At 36.8% G+C, this 21,543-nt stretch overlaps 1 protein-coding gene and 1 long non-coding RNA gene across 8 annotated transcripts in view; one reads left to right on the top strand and one right to left on the bottom strand.

The window, feature by feature from the left end:
• The window catches only part of TCF12 (transcription factor 12), a 159,592-nt gene that overhangs the window by 78,410 nt on the left and 59,639 nt on the right, over positions 1-21,543 (top strand). For all 7 annotated transcript variants that reach the window (XM_015638553.3, XM_015638554.3, XM_015638552.3 and 4 more), the window contains one exon: positions 11,299-11,363. In XM_015638553.3, coding sequence (XP_015494039.1) covers positions 11,299-11,363 — 65 coding nt within the window. The remainder of the gene's footprint in view (positions 1-11,298; positions 11,364-21,543) is intronic.
• On the bottom strand, positions 1,038-3,205 carry LOC117244919. The gene is made up of 2 exons (XR_004498887.1): positions 2,382-3,205; positions 1,038-1,597 (listed from the first exon to the last, which is right to left on the bottom strand). It is a non-coding gene; the product is annotated as an uncharacterized LOC117244919 (long non-coding RNA).

Raw genomic sequence — 21,543 nt, 5'->3', positions numbered from 1 at the left:
AAAGAAGGAAAGAGGTATGGAAGAGTGGTGTGTGGGTTTTTAGATGCATGAGCACTTTTGCAGAGCCGATATGTAATGAATAATTAAGGGAATTAATTCAGTTCAATTGGAAAGCTTAAACTTATTTTGCTAAATTTTGGTGTTGAAGGAAAAGTGAATGTAAGAGGTAAAGAGAAACCAATACAGAAAAATAGATACATGAAGTCATTGCAAAAGGAAGCTGAAGAAATTGGAAGTAATTTGACCTGATGGAAACTGGGAGGAGAATTGCCAGTTGCAGGATTTCAGAATCCAGGATTCTGGAATGGATGTGATACTAGTTAAAAGAAAGGAACCCTTGCATCCAGTGAAAGCAATGGGTTTCTTTCTGTTTATTGCTCTTTAGCTTAGGGTTGGTTGGGCTGTTGGTGTTTGTGGGCTGGTGAGATTTTGTTTTGTTTTGTTTTAATTGGGGGTTTGGAAACTAGGAGCACTATTTTTGATCTGCTGTAAGGCATGCTGTGCAGACATGGATGGTCACTGCTCTGCCCATGCTGTCTCATCTGCCGCTGCCCCTTCCAGACCCCAACCCGTGCTGGTGCAAGGGGCTGCTCCATGCCAGGTGCAGAACTTTACATTTGTTTTGGTTGAATTTTGAGGCTCTTGTTGGCCCAATCCCCTAGATTGTTTCTGTTCCTCTGAATGGTGGTCCTGCCTTCACGTATACCAACTGCATCTCTGAAACTGGGGTCTGTGCAAACTCTTTTAGGGTGTGTTCTGCGTTTTCCTCCAGGCTGATAAAGATATTAAGCAAGAAAGGTTCCATATACACTGTAATAACAGTTAGTAATAACAGAACTATAGATGTAGGGAGAGAGGTCAAAAGATAAATTTTAGTTGAAAAAACTGCATGAGATGTAAAATAGGTGCTTCAGATGCTGAGACTTAGATGAGTTACTCAGATCAGGATCAAGAAAAGTGTTTTATAAGTGTTTATGACTGTTCGATATCAAAAGCTAATATGGAGCTGAAAGCTTACAGCAGAGATAACAGCTAGGTATGAAATCAGAAGTGTCTTTGAAATTAATTCTTATTTGTGTATAAAAGGCTCCACAACAACATGCAAGCTCCACAGTAGCTGTTCTATAGTCCAGGGAGTTGAAGTACAAGCAGGTAAAATAGATAAAAAGATACAAAGCCCATGTGGTTTTACTTTCACTCATTAATACTGTTTAGGCTTAGAAGGAAGATTTTCACTCTGCAATACTTTCAGGTAAGATAACCACATATCCTTAACACCAAGGCGGACATTTGGCCTTTTCCAGCCAATGCCTCAGGAGGTTCCCTGTGGGATGGGATTTGCCAAGGCCAGAATGCCTTTTGCAGAGGTCCTGAGGCAGGCCAACAGGAGAGGTTGGGATAATGGAGGAACCTGGAAAGTTCCTTTGGCTCCTACCCTCCTCCTGAAGGGTAAATGCAGTTCCAGGCTGCAGGGCCTTGTCTCAGTCCTGCAGGCATCCTTCTGCACTTTGCTGAATAAGAGGCAGTTTGCTTCCTCAAGTGCAGTTCAGAGCATTCCACTGACTTATCTTCATTTGTTTCAATCTGCCAGCAAGCTCTGAATTTCCAGCAACACATTTAGATTGACAAAAAAAAAAGCAGAAAAAAAAAGAAAAACAAAAAATAAAAACAGCAGAAAACACTAAATTTGGGGGCAAGGTTTGAGTTATATTGGTGCTTCCAGTTGCATTTAAAACATTATCTGGAGCCTTTCACTCCCTTAATGCATTACTATTTTAATAGAGTAACAAGGTTATTCCTTTAAATAATTCTTTTAAAATGTATCCATTTATTGTCAATCAGGTTATCAATGCACATAGCTTACAAAACTCAGGTACACTGATAGTGTACTGTGCCACCTCACAGTGAAAAAACCACACCTTTCCCAAAAAATCAGATTTAAGAACATTACCATTAGTCTACTAATCCATTATTAATAAAATTCCATTTTAGTGATGTCATTATTTATGATTTCATATTAGAGGAATAAATTCTTTGTATAATCCTATTTACTTATTTTAAATATTGTACAAAATGAGCTTTCTTTTAGAGATCTTGCACTTTATGAATATTCTAAGACTTAGTAAAAACCAGCGTTAATGTATGAGAGAACCCCTTGGTTTATATATATTTTAAAAAAATAAAAAAATCCTTTTGGAGTCAGGTTACCTCGACCTGCTGGTGCAGATGTGCAGAACATTAGCAATTGCTTTTACATTCTCCTTGCTGTTGAAAGTATTTTAACATTCTTATTCATGTCACCATTTCTATAAAATAATTATCAATATTGCAATGAACGTTCCTTTTGTTCTTAATATGCTGAGGAAAAGTGTTTTCCTTACCTGCTTTGTCATTTTAAGCCTCTGTAAAGCATGTGTAGCCAAGCAGAGAGGTAGTATTTATTGATATATGAAGTTTTAGTCTTTAGTTCACTGAGCAGCTCCCCATGTTCCATGGTGGTTTTAAACCTGAGAGTTACGATCATCTAGACTATGTGTGGACTTGGGTTATTATCCTTAATGTTTCTTCAGTTGCATTCCCACACCTGTTATGATCTCTTGTAAATACTCTGTGACTTAAAACTCCAATACTCATCCCTGAGGGGCCTTGGCAGTGAGGTATTGGTGTTTTCATAAAAACATGGAGATGTGAGGTTCCTGCAGATGAGGGATGGTTTAGAGAGGTCTGTGTGCTTTGAGTGTTTTTTCGGTAGGCAGTTAGAAGTTTGTTCTCAGTGTAGCTCCAATACCAGTTTACATTTCTGCAGACAGTGATGTTCTCTTGTGCAGTTATTGTCAGTGGTTCAGGGCTTGAGAGGATTGCTGTCCATTTTTGGACATTTTTCTAAAGTTCTGTACTATAAATACTGCTTTTGTACTAAAATAAGAACACCTGTTTTAAGCTCTTACCTTTTTTAAGTAATTTGCATTAATCTAGACTATCTAATTCTTCCTTATGGGGTTTTTGTTTCACATTCTTTTGGCTTGATGTGCCTTCATATAATGCATGTGAGCAGTCAGGAGTTTCCAGCCCCTAACCAGGAGATGGCTCTTTGCAGGCACCCTCTCCTGAGGGTTTCCCCTCCTGTTTTAACAGCTAACTTGATTATTCTGTGGTACCTATGGGAATTGTTTCCAGAAGAAGTAATACTCAGAAAACAGTTAGCATGTTGTTTTGTCTTCCAAAAGGTGTTTTAGCATTTCATGTGTGTTTGGGGTTTGGTTTTCTATGTTGTTTTTCTGTGTTGTTTGGTTCTTTGGGTGGTTTGGCAGGGTTTTTTGTTTGGTTGTAGTTTTTTGGTTGGGGTTGTTTTTTTCTATTGTTTGTTTGTTTTTTTCTCTTCCTTTAGTCTAGCAGCTACTGCTAGTCTGGAGGCAACAGTTTGGCCTGTTTTGTAAACCTCTGTCTCTCCAACTGAGATGGCTGTGAAGGATGTAGTTAGAAAAAGTTATGCAAATTATTCAAATAAAAACCATCAAAAGGGTTGTACAACAGAGGACCATTGTATGCATTTGCCAGTTGCCTTGTGGAAGATGGTTATAAATGTTTGTTGTGTTTGTGCCTGTGTTTATACACAAAATGGGCAAGGGGGAAATCTTTCTTTGTTGACAAGCTGACTTTTCACATTTAATGAGAATTAATAGATCTTGGATAGTAAGAGAAGATGTAGATACCTGCAGTATATATATATATATATATATATATATATATATGAAGTAATCTAGTAATTTGTAGTAAGTAGTCTCACCAAAATAATCTTTTAATTGGAAACAGGTGTAGCATTTTGTTGTAAAGTATGGATTCTCTATTCATTTCCAATTAAAAAATCCTCTTGACTTTAGACTTAAGAATGTAATTGATGTTCAAAGTAATTTTTGTCCTTAGATCTGGGACAAATTCCACCAGGAGAGCAAGGGATGCTTTTCAAGTTAACTATAAGTAGGAGCTTGGTTAGTTACTTAAGAACTTGAGCTAAATCCCTTGGGGATGAGGTGGGGAAAATGGCAAAAGGAGAAATATTTTAATTGACAAAGTGAGGACACTTGGATACTCCAGAAAAATATGGAATGGATAGGTGAGGTAAGTAAATGTGTATGACAAATGCCACCAGTGGGGAATAGCTGTGTGTTCATATGCAAACTCACTTGGGTTATTGTTTTCTGGATATTCGATATCCCTGATTTCCCTCATTTTTAGTATATTTTAAATCTGTTTCTCACCGGGTGTTCCCTCTGTGTGCAACACACATAATGAGTTAATAGAGTGTTAACATTGTTAATGGTAAGGTTAGCCTGGGGTAGACATAGTAGTGGAGGATTTGAAACTACATGAAACAGCTATTCAGGAATTATTTAGTTTGCAGATACTTGCCCACATATGCTTGGGGGAGGAAGAGAAGAAAGTTCTTTCTTCAGGTTTGTCCTCCCTCTTCCCTCAGTCACTGCTGTGCATTCTTCCTGCCAGCGACTTCAGTGCCTTTTAGCCTTGCAAACATTTGATTTGTTATTCAGCTCAGTGTAAGCCTGCTAAGTGGAAGGACAGGAATAGTACTGAGAAAGGAGCCCTCATGGATCAGCCTCTGTTGGAATAGAAATGTTCTTAGTTTGACATGAGCATATAAATTACAAGTTCATAGGGTCAATCCAAATATAATGTGGAATTTAGTCCACCCTTACCTCCTGTGTATATGAAGTACATAAGAACATTAATAAATTGTTTTTATAGCACAAGATCTGTGCAGTGATCTGCAAACTGACAAAATACTCCATCTTTTCTTAGATGTACTTACAAATCAATGGGATGGAAGTGTCAAAGGCATATCTTTGAGAAGCAGGTTCTTTAATACCTCTTCACACACTGACATTATTTTTTAAAAAAAATATTGTGTTAAAGAAGTTGTGAGAAATCCCTTGACTTCTGTGTTTAACATCTTTATAAATATACTCTGAGATTTATTGCCTGGTTGGTTCAATCAGTAGAATTTTCACAGTGAAAGACATCTGCAAATGCCAGCACAACTGTAAGTACAAAAATTTCTGATCTTTTTAATCTTTGTGAAGCAAAAGGAATTTTTTTGTTCCAGATCATCTTGTGCAAATGTCAACAAAAGCAGTAATTCGGTATTTGTTCCTAAATTGCAAAAGTTATAATGGGAAGTTGATTACAGGTAATTCCAGCTTCAGAATTTCCACGTTTTGTGTTATTTGGATGTGAAAAGTAGTTCTCGATCCAAATAAGTAATTGGGTTAGATAACAGAAGTATGATGCTGTCTTCATACAAATGAGAATTTATGGCATGGAGAATCCTAGGAGATTCCTGGCAGACCTGAGATTGGACTGTTAAATCCTATAAATCTCATTCCAAGTCATAATTTTTTACTTCTTGACAATCATTAGTTTTGTAGGATCCCAGTCTTTCAAAATTTTGGCCGAAAAAAGGAGGAGGGAGCAAATCTGCAGTGTTAAACCCAAGTTTTGCTAAAACATTTACTTCTGCTGTCTGGGAAAATTTGTCTTACATCATGTCACAGTATGGGGAAAAAAACTGCAGCGTTTTTTCACTAGTCCCAGTCTGTACATACCATTTTTATGATGAGCTGTATAGACTGCATTGCTCATCTGCACTTGGGCATGGCATTTCTGGATAAATATGTTTGTAGTTTTTCTTCTGTTACTTGATTAAAATTTTTCCAGTAATAGGATTTTACCGTGCATGAATTACTAATTAAATTTAAGGTTAAAAATGTGTCCTACAAGTTTGCAGATATCCCATATTGTGTAGGTTTTACTGCTTTATTAAAAGGTGTGAGAGTGTGGATGAGTTTGCAAGACTTGGAGGGATATTGATTGGAGAAGCTGCTGGCAGTCAGAAGACTGAGCTAAGATGGAGCGAGTGCTGAGATAAAGGTTGGGTTAGGAAAGTGATTACGACTGGGGGCCTGCTAATCACTGACCTCTGTAGGGATCCTGTAGTTTATCACTAATCTCACTTGCACTTGGCATTTTTCTGTGTTGCTGCTTCATTGTTCATAGCTGAGTGAGTAATTTGGCTTGGAATGAACAGGAGGAGGGTGCTGCAAGTCCAGCAGCTGCACTTGTTGGCACTGGCTTGTTAAACATCCTTAGTGCAGCCAGCAGCATGCTTGGCACACATCAGCCAATAATACTTAAACATTGTCATGAAGAGAATAGGAGGTCATTTGTTTTAAGCTATTTCTTCAAATTGTGTTGCTCCAGATCTCTGTTTCATTTACAGGAGTTCTGGTCTCAAGTATCATAAGGAAAAATGTATGTTGTATTTTTATGTGAATTCACAAAATATACACGTGTGCATTATAGATCTTTAAAATGCTAGAGAGAAGATACTAAAACTGTGACAGCCTCTATTAATGAGTAGGCTAGATAGCAGTAGAAAAGGAAGAAATTATTCCTATGCTGCTGTGGGAAATGCATAGATATGTAGTAAAATTTTTTATGGCTGCATGTGTCAGTCTTGCCTCAAAAAAGGCAAAACACCAAGTCCTAGGAGCAGAGGTGGATTTGTGTTTTAATCAAACATAATATTTTTTTCATTGCACTGAATAATAGCTGAATAAGAATTTTTAATTCCAACAAAATTTTAAAAACTATAGAGTAGACCTATAAGAATCTTATTCTAGAAACTTTGTGTACTTTCTACCTCATGGTAATTTGGAAAGCAATATTGATAAATAAATAGAAAAATATCTACTTTGTTGAAGGTTTTTCTTGCATCTTTTGTATATGTCTGTCAGTGTAGCTTGTGCAGCTTGTTCCTTGTTACATTGGACCTGCATATGAAAAATTATTTGAATGTATTCATTCTGTGGGTAACAAAGACACATACTTTGCTGGATGTGGAGGGGGAGAAGGCAGTCTAATAATTGATTTCTAGCTGAATTACCAATACCAGTTTAGTAACTTGAAAAGAAAAATAAATTCTCAAACTTGTCAACAATGCTTATAAACTGATTTTTGGGTAGGCTACCTGTAGGGACCAGTTTAAAGTGTTATCATTGAAGAAATGATGTTTAGGAACTGTAAAAACATGCTTCAGTATTCACTTAAAGCAGATTCTCTGTACAAGTAGGGCAGACATACTTCATGTCTGACAAACAGAGCAGCTGCCAGCTGTGGTCACTATAGTATTCATAGTGGATGATAAACATTGCTTCATTACAAGATCTTGTTGCTTTCCATATTGCCAATCAAACAAATCCTTAGCAATGCACAGAAAGATCTTCAGTCTGTAAAGGGTTAATTCGGTGGGAATCGAAATAATTTTTTGAGAGTTCTGTCATCTTCTCATAAGCCAAGCATTATCTAGAGGCAGTGGGAAAAGGCTGTTTTATTCTGGCAGGCATTTATAGCACATTGACTGAAGTAGTCTTCAACCAAGTTAATGCAGTGCTGTTTTCAGCTCACTATCACTTTGCATCTTGCTGTTTCAGTTCGTTCTGTGCTCAGAGTTTTTAGGCTGCACAGCTGTTACACGTATGGATGTGTCGTGGAAGACAATTCCTCGTGTGGTATTCAAAGGCTGTATTAAGTTGTGAGCATATCACATTTAGACAAGTGATTGCAAGAGAAAAAAATTATTTACTAAATGTTTGAATTGGTAGAGAATGTGTCAAGGTTTTAAATTTATGCAGTTGGGAAATATTTGTGGTTCAAAATGCCTAGTGGGATTTTCTTGGTTGGGTTTATGTTAACTCCATAGTCCCTGAACTTTAAACCTGTTGGGTGGTGACTAGGTCCTTGAAATTTTTCCTGATAAAAACATCCCAAGGCCCCATAAAAAACATTAATTCTAAGTTATTAAAAAATTCAAATGTCTTGTGAACTGACCTGTGCAAATGTAAAATTTTTGCATATAACCAACTCAATTGTTTATAAATGTCTACTGCTTTATTCCAAATCTTGGAATACACAGCTCTGGTATATAGAGCAACTAGGATTTAACATGAAGAAAAGTTTTCCATGGTGCTGCTTAATAAGCAAGGCATAGATTTTGCTTCTAAAATGACAGCATCTAACTGTTGTGTGAAAATAAATCAGATCCGAAGACAAACTTCGTCTGGGTATCTGCTTACCTTCCCAGCTGATAAGTCTGCACCTTCCCTCCATCTCTGCACAAACCTGTACAAATGAAAGTGTTCAATAAGGATTTTGTCATTTACAGTGTTTTTTGCTCTCCTTCTTCTAATTAATGTCGGGTGCCACAGTAAGTTTCCTTATGTCCCCGAAATGCTGAGCGTTAGTGTTTCTGAATTTCCAGCTGCAATGCAAAAGAGACTCTTGCTATCTGTGTGTAGTGGGCACTGACAGAGACAAGACCTGAGGGGGCATAACAGACTCAGCTGCAAATCTTGTGGGGTAAGCCTGCAAGTCATTTCAGGGTCTGCTTTGGCTCTCAGTCTCATTGTATTTTTAAAGTTTGTATTCTCATAAGCACTGGGACTCCAGTAATTTTGGGTTTTACTGTAACCTCTACATATTTATGCTCTTCTGTCTATCTGTAGAAGGTATGGATAAATAAGAAAGGTATTTCATAAACTGAAAATGACCAAAGGCATTCTGCTTTGATACATTTGACCATGTCTATGAACTTTATTGGATGCCAGAGACTGCTCATGCATTGTTCAGAGAGTGTGTATGGATGAGACCTACCTGTCTGTGAGCCATTGAGGAAGTGTCTTCTTCTCAAACTTGACATTACACACCTTTCCAGTACTTGTGAAGTATTGCTAAGTAATTTCTGTTTTTATTGATAAGTAATCATTACCTGTGGCATTAGCCAACAAGGGTTTAAATAATGAGAATGGCTTTGTGCCTAGACTGGAGCAGCTGAGGATGGTTGAGATGACAAAGGGCAGTTTGGGGTCTGTACTGAGGCTGTCCTGTGATATGGCCAGACAGCATGATCTGGGAAACCTTGGTCTTTCATCACTGAAGCTTCAGAGGCTTCACTGAACTCCAGCAATGTGCTCTGATGGTGCCCTGACCTCTGTCCCATCCTTGTGCTGTGCTAATGTGGAGATCCAGCTGCTGACACTGCTCCAGTGCAGCTCCATAGTTTGAGAGGGAACCAGAACCTACATTGAGTGTAGGCTCAATGTGTGTTGCTGTAGTGTGTGCCTGTTTGGTTTTGGTGTTTAAAAAATGTGTACCTTTAACATTGTGCCACTACTGCAAGTTTGACAGTGCTAAGTGCTTGCACTGGGAATGTGTTTGGAACTATGAGTGAAAGGCACTCTCATAGTTGATTCTGGGTTGTTTTCCAAACCCTTCATTGAAAAGCTAAGGCATTTGAACACAGGTTAAATGTTAATTTGCTCCAGCTAATTTTTGATAAATATTTAGGCACTTCAGAATCAGAAAGCTTTGACTCTTCCTGGTCACTTCTAGGAACCAAATTTACTGTAGATTGGGCTGTTGGAGTAAGCTTTTCTCCTTTAATATGAATCTGCCGTACTTGAAAAATTATAACATTTAAATAACATGATTTTATGCATTCTTATCTAACAATTTCTTGCTTACTACACAAACCATAATTTAAATCATAATTTTTCTAGCCTCTGTAATTGACTCTTGTACAAATATTTGTTTTAAAGCCTGCCTGGAATACTGCATACTTCAGTCAAAGTTGTTTATCATGTGATATGAGATTCTCATTTTCTGGAAAGAAAATGCTGAGTCTGGTTTAATATGAACAGCATGATTCATCCTACTACTTATAATTTTGCATGCTAGGTATTTTATTTGCTTGGTGCTTGATAGTTTTTGGAGGCAAATTGCTTCAGCAGAAAAATGTTAACTTTTTTCTCCCTTTGTTACGGCAGAGCTGCCATTTTTCAAGCAAGCTATTGTTGACCATTGGTAGCTATCACGATAATAATCTTGCAGAGATGTTGTTCCAAGAGATTCAGACTTCCTCTTCCTCCCTGCTTACAAAAGACCCACTTTTAAAATGAACAATAAGCATACTTCAGATTTTCCTCTTATGAAATTATATTTAGGGGACTTTTGGTAGTAAGAGAGAAAAATCAGAAAAAGCAAAGGAAGTCCTATTCTTGAAGTGCAATTGCAATAACATGGAGCTATTTATCACTGAAATTGGAATGTGAAAGAAAGGCTACTTTTTCTTCTTTTAGGGCAGGATAACACGCACATCATTTGCAAAGGGAATGCCTAGTTGGGTGAGATAGCATTCATTTTCAAACGGGTAGATCTGGTTAATTAATGCCTGCCTTTGGATAAGATTCTGAGTGGTGGTACAGGGTTTTTCTGAGTCCTGTGCCGTAATTAGGGCAGGCACATGCACTTGGTGTTTTCTGTTATACACAAACTTGATGAGTGTCTGATGCTTGGCATTGTTCAATGGGCTTCTATTCAAGACTTTTTTCACAGTGTTGATTGCTAAACTTCTGAGCTCTACTGGAGAACTTGCACACTGAGTTTTCATATACAAACATGCCATTTTTTGACATACCTAACAAATGCAGCACTGAGTAATTTTTCTGGAGCTGGCAAACCCATTGCTAATGCCTTGTGACCTCAGGCAGCAACATCAGAAGGCAGCCACTCTGCACGAGGCACCGCGTTCTCTGTGCTACCTACACACAAAGATTGCATTTATTATGCACAAAACTGTTTTGCTGTCTTGCCCAGTTGTATTGCTTGAGTTTTGTACCTGCTGATCTGTGCATTAAACAAAAAGATTTTTAAAAGGATTTAGGGGTGAGTGTCTAGAGCTGAATGAATCAGCCATGGTTTAAGGTTGGTGTGAGTTTTACTGTTTTGAATGAAATTTTTGTTTACTTTTCATATGTTTTATTTTATTGCTCAGTATATTCGTTGTCTAAGATGGATACCAGTTAAGTGTTAGTTTCATGTAGGAAGGAGAAATGTCTATAAATGTCTCTCTACCTTTGCTTGTTGATAGTGGAAATGAAAACAGACTTTGCCTTTTGTATTTCTACATACTGAACAGGAATATTTTATGGTATCTGACTGGTTACAAAAGGAATTTAATTAGGTATCTAGGTCATCTATTACTGTAGCGTTGTTTGAGTGTGTTAAATACAGACATGTAAAAAAACCTGATTTTATTTGTGCAACTTGATGTTTGTAAATTTATTATGATGCTAATAGATTTTCTGAGTTGCATATAAAAGGATAACTGATGCAGATGTCTAGGATTTTAAAAATAACCAAATTTTAAATTTCTTTCTTTTATAGGAAAAACCTCTGACAGAGGTCCATTTCCACTGTATGGTAGAGATACAGGCTTACCAGGCTGTCAAGTAAGTACAGAGTTTCTTCATTTTAGAGTGATGATTTCCTTCATGTTATTTCTAATGAGCCAGACTAAGAATACTTTGATCGTTGTTTAAAAGTTTGTTTTGAATGCACAGGAAGTTGGGCTGTTTAAAAAGTATAATTAGCATATGATTGCCTTCAGTGTCTGTTGATAAAGATTTAAATAATTAATGTGTTTATAATTCTAAGAAATTAATTTATTTTCTCAAAGAGGAATAATTTTTAAATTTTTCTGTAGGTTGAGTATTTCCTTTGAACAGATATTTTCAGGAGTGTCTTCTTTCTGGAGGATACATTTAGGATATGAGTTTGACATCTTGGTTTTCAGTCTTTTAACTAGTAGCTTGGGAGGTGTGAATGGGCAGCACCATGTGGCAATGCTTCCCCTATTAAGAAAGGATCATTCTCACAGCCTTTACTACTTCTCTGCAACGCAGATGTGGCAAACAAAGACCCATTTGTAGCTGTATGGGTGAGCTTTCAGCAACATTCTCCCAAAAAGCAGTATAGCTCTTTACCTGAGAGTTATGGGCTTCACATTATTGCCAGTCTAGACAGTAAAACATTGTATTAGTGTAGTTACTGGTTGAAATAACTCTGTACGTACTCTATTTAAATATAATAAATTAAATTTGACATTAGTTTGGAAGCAAATTAATTTCCACGTTACTCTTTCATTAAGTTAATGTTTTGTATTGGAAAATGGTTTTATGTGAACTTTGCATGAAATTCCATTCTGCTTTGCAGTAATGAGTGTAGTTTCTGTTGTTCTGTTTCTCAGTGAGGAAAGTCCTTTTATATCTCTGTATATTTAGGATTGTTTCTGTCAGGTACCATTTAATAATAACTTTTTACATAGATACATATACCCTACAATCTTATACATGTTTGGTTTTATTAACATCATTTTTAGTTCTGTTTATCCCTTTGATAAGCTTCTGACTATTTAATCTCCCTCAAGTTTTTTTCCTTTAAAATTTTTAGTATGTGTCAAAATGTTACTGTAGGTAAATCTGTATATTCAGGATAATAAAACAGGAACATAGAGTTAACTTTCAATTAAATATTAATTCAATTTAAATTCATGTGATAAGTTACAGTTTGTACTTTTTTGGGTCTTTCTCAGGTAAATCTGTCAGCATTTGAATTATTTAATTTGGACTGTGGTGGGGTTTCTGAATCTTTTTGAATTTTTTGTTTGTTTGTTTTTTGTAAATGCATGGTATTGTTTGAAATACAGCTCTCATTGCAGCTACAGTGTTTGAAATCTGTCACAGAGAAGCTCCAAAGTGATCATGAAAGGTCATTACTACCCAAATGAAGAATCAGCTGCATTGTCCCTGACAGAGGTTTCATGTGGTCTGTTCTCAAAAGAGTTTAGAGATGGAAGAGACTGCATGAGCACCCCGGGTTTCGTTTTCAACTACTGAAGTGTAATTACTTTAAGAAAGTTTCCAGGTCCCTTATCTAAACATCACTGTAATTAAAGTAGCTAACTCTTGTCTTACAGACAGTGAACATGGAGAAGAATCTATTCTCTTTTAAGTCTGCAGAGGCTGGAAAAACCATTAGATGATTAAGATGATAAGGAGTCCTTAGAAAAGATAAGATATAACTGGAGTTAATTTTTACCTGGGCATGTAAAGTGCAGGTGTATTTTAACAGTGGCTATGTATCAGGATCTAGCTCAGACTGAAATATTAGTAGAAAAGCTTATGCTCTGCTCTGAATGTTCTCCAGTAGGTTCACAACTCTAGGGAATTCCAGTGCTTTAAATGAAGTCAAGTACCTCACCTAGGGCCTTACCACCATGGCAAAAAAGAAATTTCCTGGATCTTTCACATAATACTGTGAATTTTTTGCTGGGTGGTACTTGCCTATTTTTCTAACAAATATCCAGTTTTTGATACATATTGGAATTGTGGTGATCTGCAATTTCCCAATACCTTTTTATGATAATGCTGGCTAGCTTCCTATTCCTCACCCTGTGTTTTTCGGTTTACAGGTTCTATGTACAAAAATGTATTTACTTTTTTAGCACGTTGCTTCTACCATCTCTAAATTAGTCTGTGCCATTTTGATTTCCAGCCTTGCACTGCGTTTGTAGATCCTTATGGGTTATTTGCTTTGTGAGTTTAGTAAATGTACTCTTCATTTTTCATCCAAGTCACTAATTAAGAGGTGGAATGATGCCCAAAACAGACGCCTGCAAAATCTAAGTTAATACATTCACCCATTGCTTATTATAAACTCTTAGCTGTTTTTCAGTCAGGTTTGCTCTGTATTCAGCACTAGTTTTAGTTGTCCTTCGTTTCTTAGTATACCTGTGAAATGTGGAAGTGGTAAAAGCCTTATTAAATCATCTATTATGCAATCTGAGAAGGAAATTATTTTATATAGTGTACTTCAGCTGAATCAGTATCACTTCTTCATTATCTTCTGACATTTGCAGTCTATTTCTTCCAGTATTCTTAAAAAAAAATAAAAAGGAAATTTAGGTTGTTGAGGAATTACTAGCCACTACTCTTCTTCCTTTCTGAAACCAACCAACCCCACTCTTTCAGTTTCTGCTCTGAGCCATGAGTTCTTCAAGGACAGCAGCTAAGGTTTCTGAAATGATAAAGTGGCAAGAGCCAGTCAGTCTCCTGAGTTTGTTATTGGGTACACATGAATTGAGCTTCTAACTTAACCTAACTTCTCCAAATACTCTTGAATCCATCCTTCTCCTACCTCCTTTCCTTATGTTACTGGTGTAAAGGGTATTAATAACCTAGTATGGAAGTGTGAGGAGTTTTAATTTTTACTTTCTGTTGAGTTTACAGAAGGCCGCAATGAAAATTTTCAAGACTACTGTAAACTGCAATGTTTCAGAGTCTTAGTATCATTCTCACCTTTTACTGAAAATAATCTAAGCAGTGATTTGTAGGGACTGTTTGCTACCTACAGGCTTTATATTTAGGCTGTAGGAGTTGAAGTGTGATTGATTTTCAATGTAGCTTAAAAACCTGAGCGACTTAGGTAATAGAATCTGATTCAGCTGTAACATTTAGTCACAAGAACGTAAATATGGCTAATTTATGAATATTTTTTTAGCAGGAAGTGCAGATTCTCAGGTTTTCTTTCCATCAGGTGTTTTAAACAAGCCAAAAAGGAGCATCCAAAAGTATATAGACTTTAAGTGGATGGGTAAGATGACAAATTGAGGCTTGTGTAGAGCTGAATTAGATGAATGCTAAATATTTTTACCTGGAGGAAGAATTGACATCTTTTAGAAGAAATACTAAAAACTCTATTTTTCTGTCAGAATGAAATGCAATGCTACATGACTTGATACAAAGTCTCTTCTTGTGTCTTTGAATTGGAGGGCAGGTTTGTGGTTTTTGTGGGGGACTCCACCATTCCTGTTGGCCGTGTAATTGCAATTTTGGGAAGGGCATCTTTTCACAAATTATAAATCAGGTAAAAGTTAAATTTTCAGGAAGCTTCTTGTAATAAAAAGGATTTTTTTCGCATTTGTATTGTTTAGTACTGAAAGCAGTAGCTTATGTGAAAGAAACAACATTAGACTTTAGATATTGAATTCACTACTCCTGTTCCCAATATCATCAGAAAGGTCCCCAGCTGTCACTGCACATTGGTTTGACAGGTCTGAGTTTAAAGAAAGCCAGGGGTCTGCACTATTTTTAAAGTGAAATTGAGATAAATGTGCAGTACATGTGTAGCTGTTAGACTAATTCTTCTAATTGTTTGTGTGGATTTTCACAGAAGGTGAACTTTATCCCCAGGAGCCCATGAGTGGCCTGGGTAATTGGCAGGGGGATGCTCCTTTAGCCTCACAATGCCTGTTCTCATGTGCCTGGCACAGTTTCTCCCCACTGGCATCACTAGGCTCAAGATAGTAAATCGTTGGTGACTATCCCCTTAATGTTCTATTTTCATTCTAAACAATCATGCATGAAAAATAGACATGATGGATTTTTTGACATGTGGAGATAACACATTTATCCTCCCTTCATAATAATTTGAAGTCTGCACACTATCCTGTGTGTGGGAAAGGAGGTAGAATCGAGTGCAGAATGTAATGGATGCTAGGCAGGAACTAAAGAGTCATTCACCACTTGTGGTTTAAGGCACAGCCTTTTAAAAGAGTCGTATCTTAATTTACTCCATTTTTGTTACTCGTTAATCTCAATGGTCTACATGACGATGGGACACTTTAGAAATTATAAAACCCATTTAGAAAAAACTGCTGCTGTAGAATATGAGAGTGCTGGAAGGAGCTATGGATTGAATATACTAAATACATTTCACTTAGACTATGTACAATCATATATATAAAAAATAATTTATAAAATATACACTATACTACATAATATATAAACATAATGCGTGAAATATATAGCATTACACAGAGAGCATATGGATAACCTATATGATACTGTGTACACTACATATATTTTATTTAGTGCCAGATGGATTTTTAACTCATTCTTGCTGCTATTATTATTTAAGTTTTGTGTATGTTGGTAATGCACAATAAATAAAGCAGCTTTTTCTTAGATAAAATAAATCCAATAGAAAGCTGGTCCATCAATATTTGCAGTAATATTGCTACCCCATTTTCCCTTCAATAGCCATCAGCTCTGCTGTTGCCATGAAGCTAATGTGAGGTGACTCATTTAGCAGCATATTATTGCATCATTGCAACATGATGTAAGGCCCATCAGGCTTTATTAAATTAGCCTGAATTTTGCAGTATGACAGTAACATTTTATGCACATTAGCGCCACACTTAGTGCTCCTTACGGGGATATACTTCAAGTAAACATATTAAGACATGATTTCAGACAACTTTTCAGAATTTACCTATTCTCCTTTCTTCACAATTTAATGTGGAACTTTAAAGGTTTGTATCTTGTTGCCTGCAAATTTAGCTATTTATTAAAGAATAAAATGGCAGCATGTTAGACTGTATTTTTTAGCTGTTACATCCTTAACAGACTAAAAAGTTGTTTTATTTTTGTGCAAAAAAAATTTGTTTCTTAACAAACACTATAAGAACTTTTGGAATAAACTCAAAGAATGCCTTTAGCACCAATTTCTTGGGCAATTTAACAGATGATCACTTCAGCAAAAGAAATGACTGCAAGTGTATGTTACTTTGTCTTTGCATAGTCAGTAATTTGCCTCTTTAAAATTTAAAGAGACTTTAAAGCAGCTTGAGCAGAATTCCAACCTAAAGAACAATCCTGCAATGTTGGGGCAAGTAGTATCTCAGAGCTCACTCTCTAATAGCTGAGGAAGTGTAATGAGGGTACAATTCCAGAAATTTGAGCTGCCTAGGGAGAACATAAAAGCTTGTTCGTATTGTGCAAAAGCAAAAATGGCAACTTTTTTGTATTACTGGCTAGGTGGTGAGGATTAGGCAAGCAAAAGGTGAAAGGAGTATAGATACCACAGAATAGTACCAATTTAAAAGTATTTTTAATATGTTCCTAAACTATATAATTGTAAGATGTGTATTTGGTGTAATGAAGAAGATTGACTGATTTTAATGTTTTTAATAAAGCATCAGGTAACATTGAACAGCTGTAAGATTAAGCATAAAGACAAAAATGTGATTATTAGAAGATTATGTGAAAAATGTATGTGGGAAGCAGAAATGAGATTTACTGATAAAAAATGGAAAAGTAGAGAAGAATATAAAAAATGTAATTGGAAATACAAGTTTTGTGAGAACAAAAAACTTGGAAGTGACAACAGTGAAATAAATGAGTGATTGTGAGCAGTGGGCTAGAGCAGGATTTTAGTGGCATTTGACAGCTGAGATGTTACTTAAAATGTAAGAGTTAGACTAGAAAAAGGAACGTGTGGCACATTGTATTTTCCGAGGTGGTTGTTGTTCCAATGGGTGCAAAGGCACGCAAATAAATCCCCCTCAGGCTGCAGGTGTGGGCCCGAGGAGCAGCGTGGCAGCCCGGCACTGCAGCTGCTCCTACGATGCTTTGCCAGGGTTGCTGCTAACCAGTGTCCAATAAACAACCAGAAAGCTCTTCCTCCTCGCTGCTGGAGTATGTTTGAGGATGCTTTAGATGGATCTTTCCAATGAGGCAGAAAATTACGTTTTTTTCTGGACCTTTCTGATGAGTGGGGCCTTAGAAAGGCCACGAGCACTGGCACCAGTTGCTTTTCTTCCTTCCTCGCGTCGTTTTAGAAGCAATATAGAGAACATGATGTCTCCTTAAATCCAAGTAATACTGAGTTATGGAAGTATAAAAAATTTAAGGCTTGAACATGTGTGGGGTTTTTAATACCAATATGACTTTAAAGCTGAAAAACTGATTTTATTTTGTAAATTTTCTCTTTTTAATCTCCCCTTCTCTGACACTTTTGATATCAGGTGTCTCCCTGAAGCAGATTTTTACAGCTGAGCTATCAATCTCTAAGAAATGCAGCTGCTGAAGGAAAGGCTGAAACAATGTTAACTGAAGCAGTGACTCTGGATTCTGCCAGCCAGCTGATACCATCCTAAAAGATTGCGATGGGGAGAAGGATATATAGTTTTAGGGCAGATGGAATGCCTGAACTTTAGTTTCTTTTGCTTCATTTTACTTCTCAAGTAGAATCAAGCAATATTAACCTTCTTTTCATCATGATTTATTAGAAGTGAATTACTTATTGTGCTATTGGGAAAATATCTCCTGTCACTCAGCAGATAAGGAGTCTGCAGAACCTTTTTAGGAAGTGAAAATGTATGGGGCACAGGCTAGATTTCTTTTTCCAGCGCTGGAGGTGACCACCTGAAGTTAATCAGGGAAGACATTCCCTCTGGAATAAAGTGGGTAGCAGGTGTTAGGAATTCGTTATAGTTGGAGGAGGGATGCTATTTATAAAGGGGGAGCAGTTCTGTAAGGAATTATTTTCAATGCCTTTACCAAGCAAACAGTTTCTTGTCTTTGCCCTTCTCTTTCTCACACCATTTAGGGTTGGCAAATTTTCTTGCCACCTTTTTTTTTTTTGTTGTTTATTTTTGATTGTATTTAAGATTATGAATATTCTGTAAACATATTATCTTGCATACTGCTGCATAAGGAAGTAAAAATAATTCTAGAGCAAGGAGTGCAGATAAAACTTATTTGGTAAATTACTATTTTTGTCCAGCTATTCTGACTGCCTCAGAGCTGGGTGCTTCTCAATTACAAATTTATGGTATTAGTGGAGGATGGGGAAAATATTTGCTCAGCTCTGTACTCCCAGCCATGTCTATTTGAATGATCCAGATTGCCCTTTGGATTTTCTTGAAGTGAGCATTCCTTTTGTCTGTAATTACTCTAGTATGTTAAGCCTCCTTTTACCTTCCTTTTTAAATTAATAGGTAGAGAAAGTCCCTTCCCAAACTTCACATATGCACAAATAAGTGGTGTCAAGAGGAATAGAGGCCCTGAGTAGGGGAGGGGGTTTGAGTGGTGTAGGAACCTGTTACTGAGCACTGCTTCCTGGGATGGGTGGGGGAGTGGAGCTTGGGCACTGCTCAGGGATGGAAAGAAACACAAGATTGGTCATTTACATTCCTCCTTCATGGAACTAAAGCATCCAACTTGTGCTGGTTTCAGCTGTGTTCTGGAGTGCTTTTTGAGACACCGGTGCTCCTGTTGGCACAGGTTTCTGAAGAGCAGGGAGAGAAGGATAACACCTACTCAGGAAAGGGGATTGTAGCCTAAGATATTTCCTGGCCATTTCCTAGCACCCTAATATTGAACTCAGCTCTCCCTTGATCATGTGAAAATATCTGGGTTCTCAGTGTTAAGTCCTAACATCTAACAGGTTACTTTATTAACATACCCTCACCATATTAATGATTTTCTGACTCGGTGCTTAGAGCAAGTGAGATTTTTCTCTTGGTTGTGTGGGAGAGGAGATGTACAACTTCCATGCTATATACCTGAAATGATCTACTAATGGTCTGAAATATTTTTAGATATTTTAAATCATTTTGCTGAAGATGCAGAGGGAGGAACAGATGTGAAGATAGTTTAAGCTTTATAATACCCTTTATAGTCTGACTTGCGTAAATAAGACCAGCATAAAATACTTTATTATAATATTGACTCCTAATGCTAGTATCTTATAATCACAAAGGAAAGCAAGGAGGGTGGTACCATAAAAATTAAAAAATAGATGAATAACCACTCAGCAACTTCTCTTGTGAAATTTTGAGTTCTTCAGAAAGTGGCTTTTATATAATCACAGTAAGGACGCTGTTGAAATTACTGTTTTCATAATGCAGTGAAAAGATTCAAAGGCAAAGGGAGGAGTGCCTGACCTGTAATCACAATGCTTAGTAATGCCTTCCTAGAATTCAGTCAGCAACGCAAAAATACCTTGCCCGGGGGGATGAAGGAAGACAAGCTGAGCCAGCATAACCTCTGGGATTGGACACCAACATCAGCAGGGTGCTGCTTTAGAAGCGTAAAACTGAATTTGTAGTCTTGCCAATATGTAGCATCAGTGCAGGGAAGGCAATATTGCAAAAGAGAAGGAATGGACTCTACAAAATATTTGTGTTAATCAGGGTCTTTAAAGACATTTAGAAGCAAAAAGAATACAAAATTATTCCTTCCCTTTTCATTTAATCTTTGCTCTCCTCACTGCTAAAAAAATCCCATATATGTAATTCTGAATAAACTCCTTTCTTCTCTCTTCTCTGTCCCTGTGCTCAGTCCCAGTATATTTACACATGAACAGAATTTGCCACAGTAGCAGCCTCTGCTTAGGTACACACATGAGTAAGCAGCTCACGGTGATCTGGAAAAGCTTTGGCATAAAAAGAGAATATACTGATAACCTGATCTTCATCGATGTTAGCATTAATTGGAAAGACAGTAAAGCTAAATGTAATTTTGCTTATGGTGTTGCATCACTTCAGTATTTAGTACCCTAGGTAGCTGTTTTTTAATCCAGTGAGCTAGATTAGCCTGATTACACTGGCAGGATGCAGTTGATGGATGACTGTCATTATCTTCTCAAACCTGCATGATACTTTAGATATAGGAGATGATAATTAAATTTTCAAGAGACTACACTGAGATTAAAAGACCTAAGTATTTTTTTTTAAAATGAGGAATATGTTTGCAATTATCAACATGTTGTTAAAGGATCCTCTCCCGAGATGTTTTATTAGCAACCCCTGATTTCCTTTAAATTGATCAAGAAAAAAAAAGCTCAAGTTATCATATAACACTTTAGATGTTGTTTTGGTTTTCTAATTCTGATATTTTCCTCCTCCTGAAACAGACCAAAAATGTATCTGATCAAATCTATTGGTAATGGCTTGAAGATGTACAGGTTAGCACAATATATTTAATGAAACGTTGTTTGAGACAAAACACTAGAGAGGATCATAATTAATGCCTCATTTTCTGCCAGTTGCTATTGATTACTCATTCAGAGTCCCTTTGTTCTCAAAATGGTAACACTGTATTTCACATTACTATTTGATGATATTCTCAGGATGAGATTCTTTAACAACATGCTGATAATTGCAAACATATCCCTAAAATTTAAATTTATAATGAATTTACATCATATGTCAGTGTTTTTTCCAAATTCAGCTCCTATTTTGGAGTGCATATTCATTACAGTTCCCAAAGACTGGAGACTTGAGTAAAGTGAAATTCAACACTTTATATCTTAGTTATATTTTCGGCTTAAACGGCATGACGTGGAACTTGAGTGAATGGTCTTTTTGCAGCCCTAACCTCCCTACTGGACTAGGATTTCAGAGCAATTATTAGTGTTGTAGCAGTGTTGTGCTGGGTTTTCCTTTGGAAACACCATAACAAAATATTCAACTTTGCTGGAGGATTTTGCAAGTTTACCAGAGTTCGACTTTTCTGTTTTGTTATGTTCTTTTAAGTCAGCTTATGCAAATTGTCAGGTTTATCTGTAAGGGAAGACATGCAATATTGAGACACATTATATCCATGGTCTAAGACATCCAAATAGCTCACTGAGTAAAAAGGACATGCACATGAAACTTGTGCTCTACCCAGGGCAACATTTCAAGTTTACAGTAAGGCAAGGAATGCACTTGCCATCTGCTCTGTGTAATTCTGAGAAATAGAGAGATGCCAAGTGAGTTTGTCAGCGACTGTGGTGGGATAA

Source organism: Parus major, chromosome 10 (genome assembly GCF_001522545.3).
Source record: "Parus major isolate Abel chromosome 10, Parus_major1.1, whole genome shotgun sequence".
NCBI classification, from domain to species: Eukaryota; Metazoa; Chordata; class Aves; order Passeriformes; family Paridae; genus Parus; species Parus major.
The sequence above is the reverse complement of the archived record's forward strand: the minus strand, read 5'-3'. Positions and strand labels throughout refer to the sequence as shown.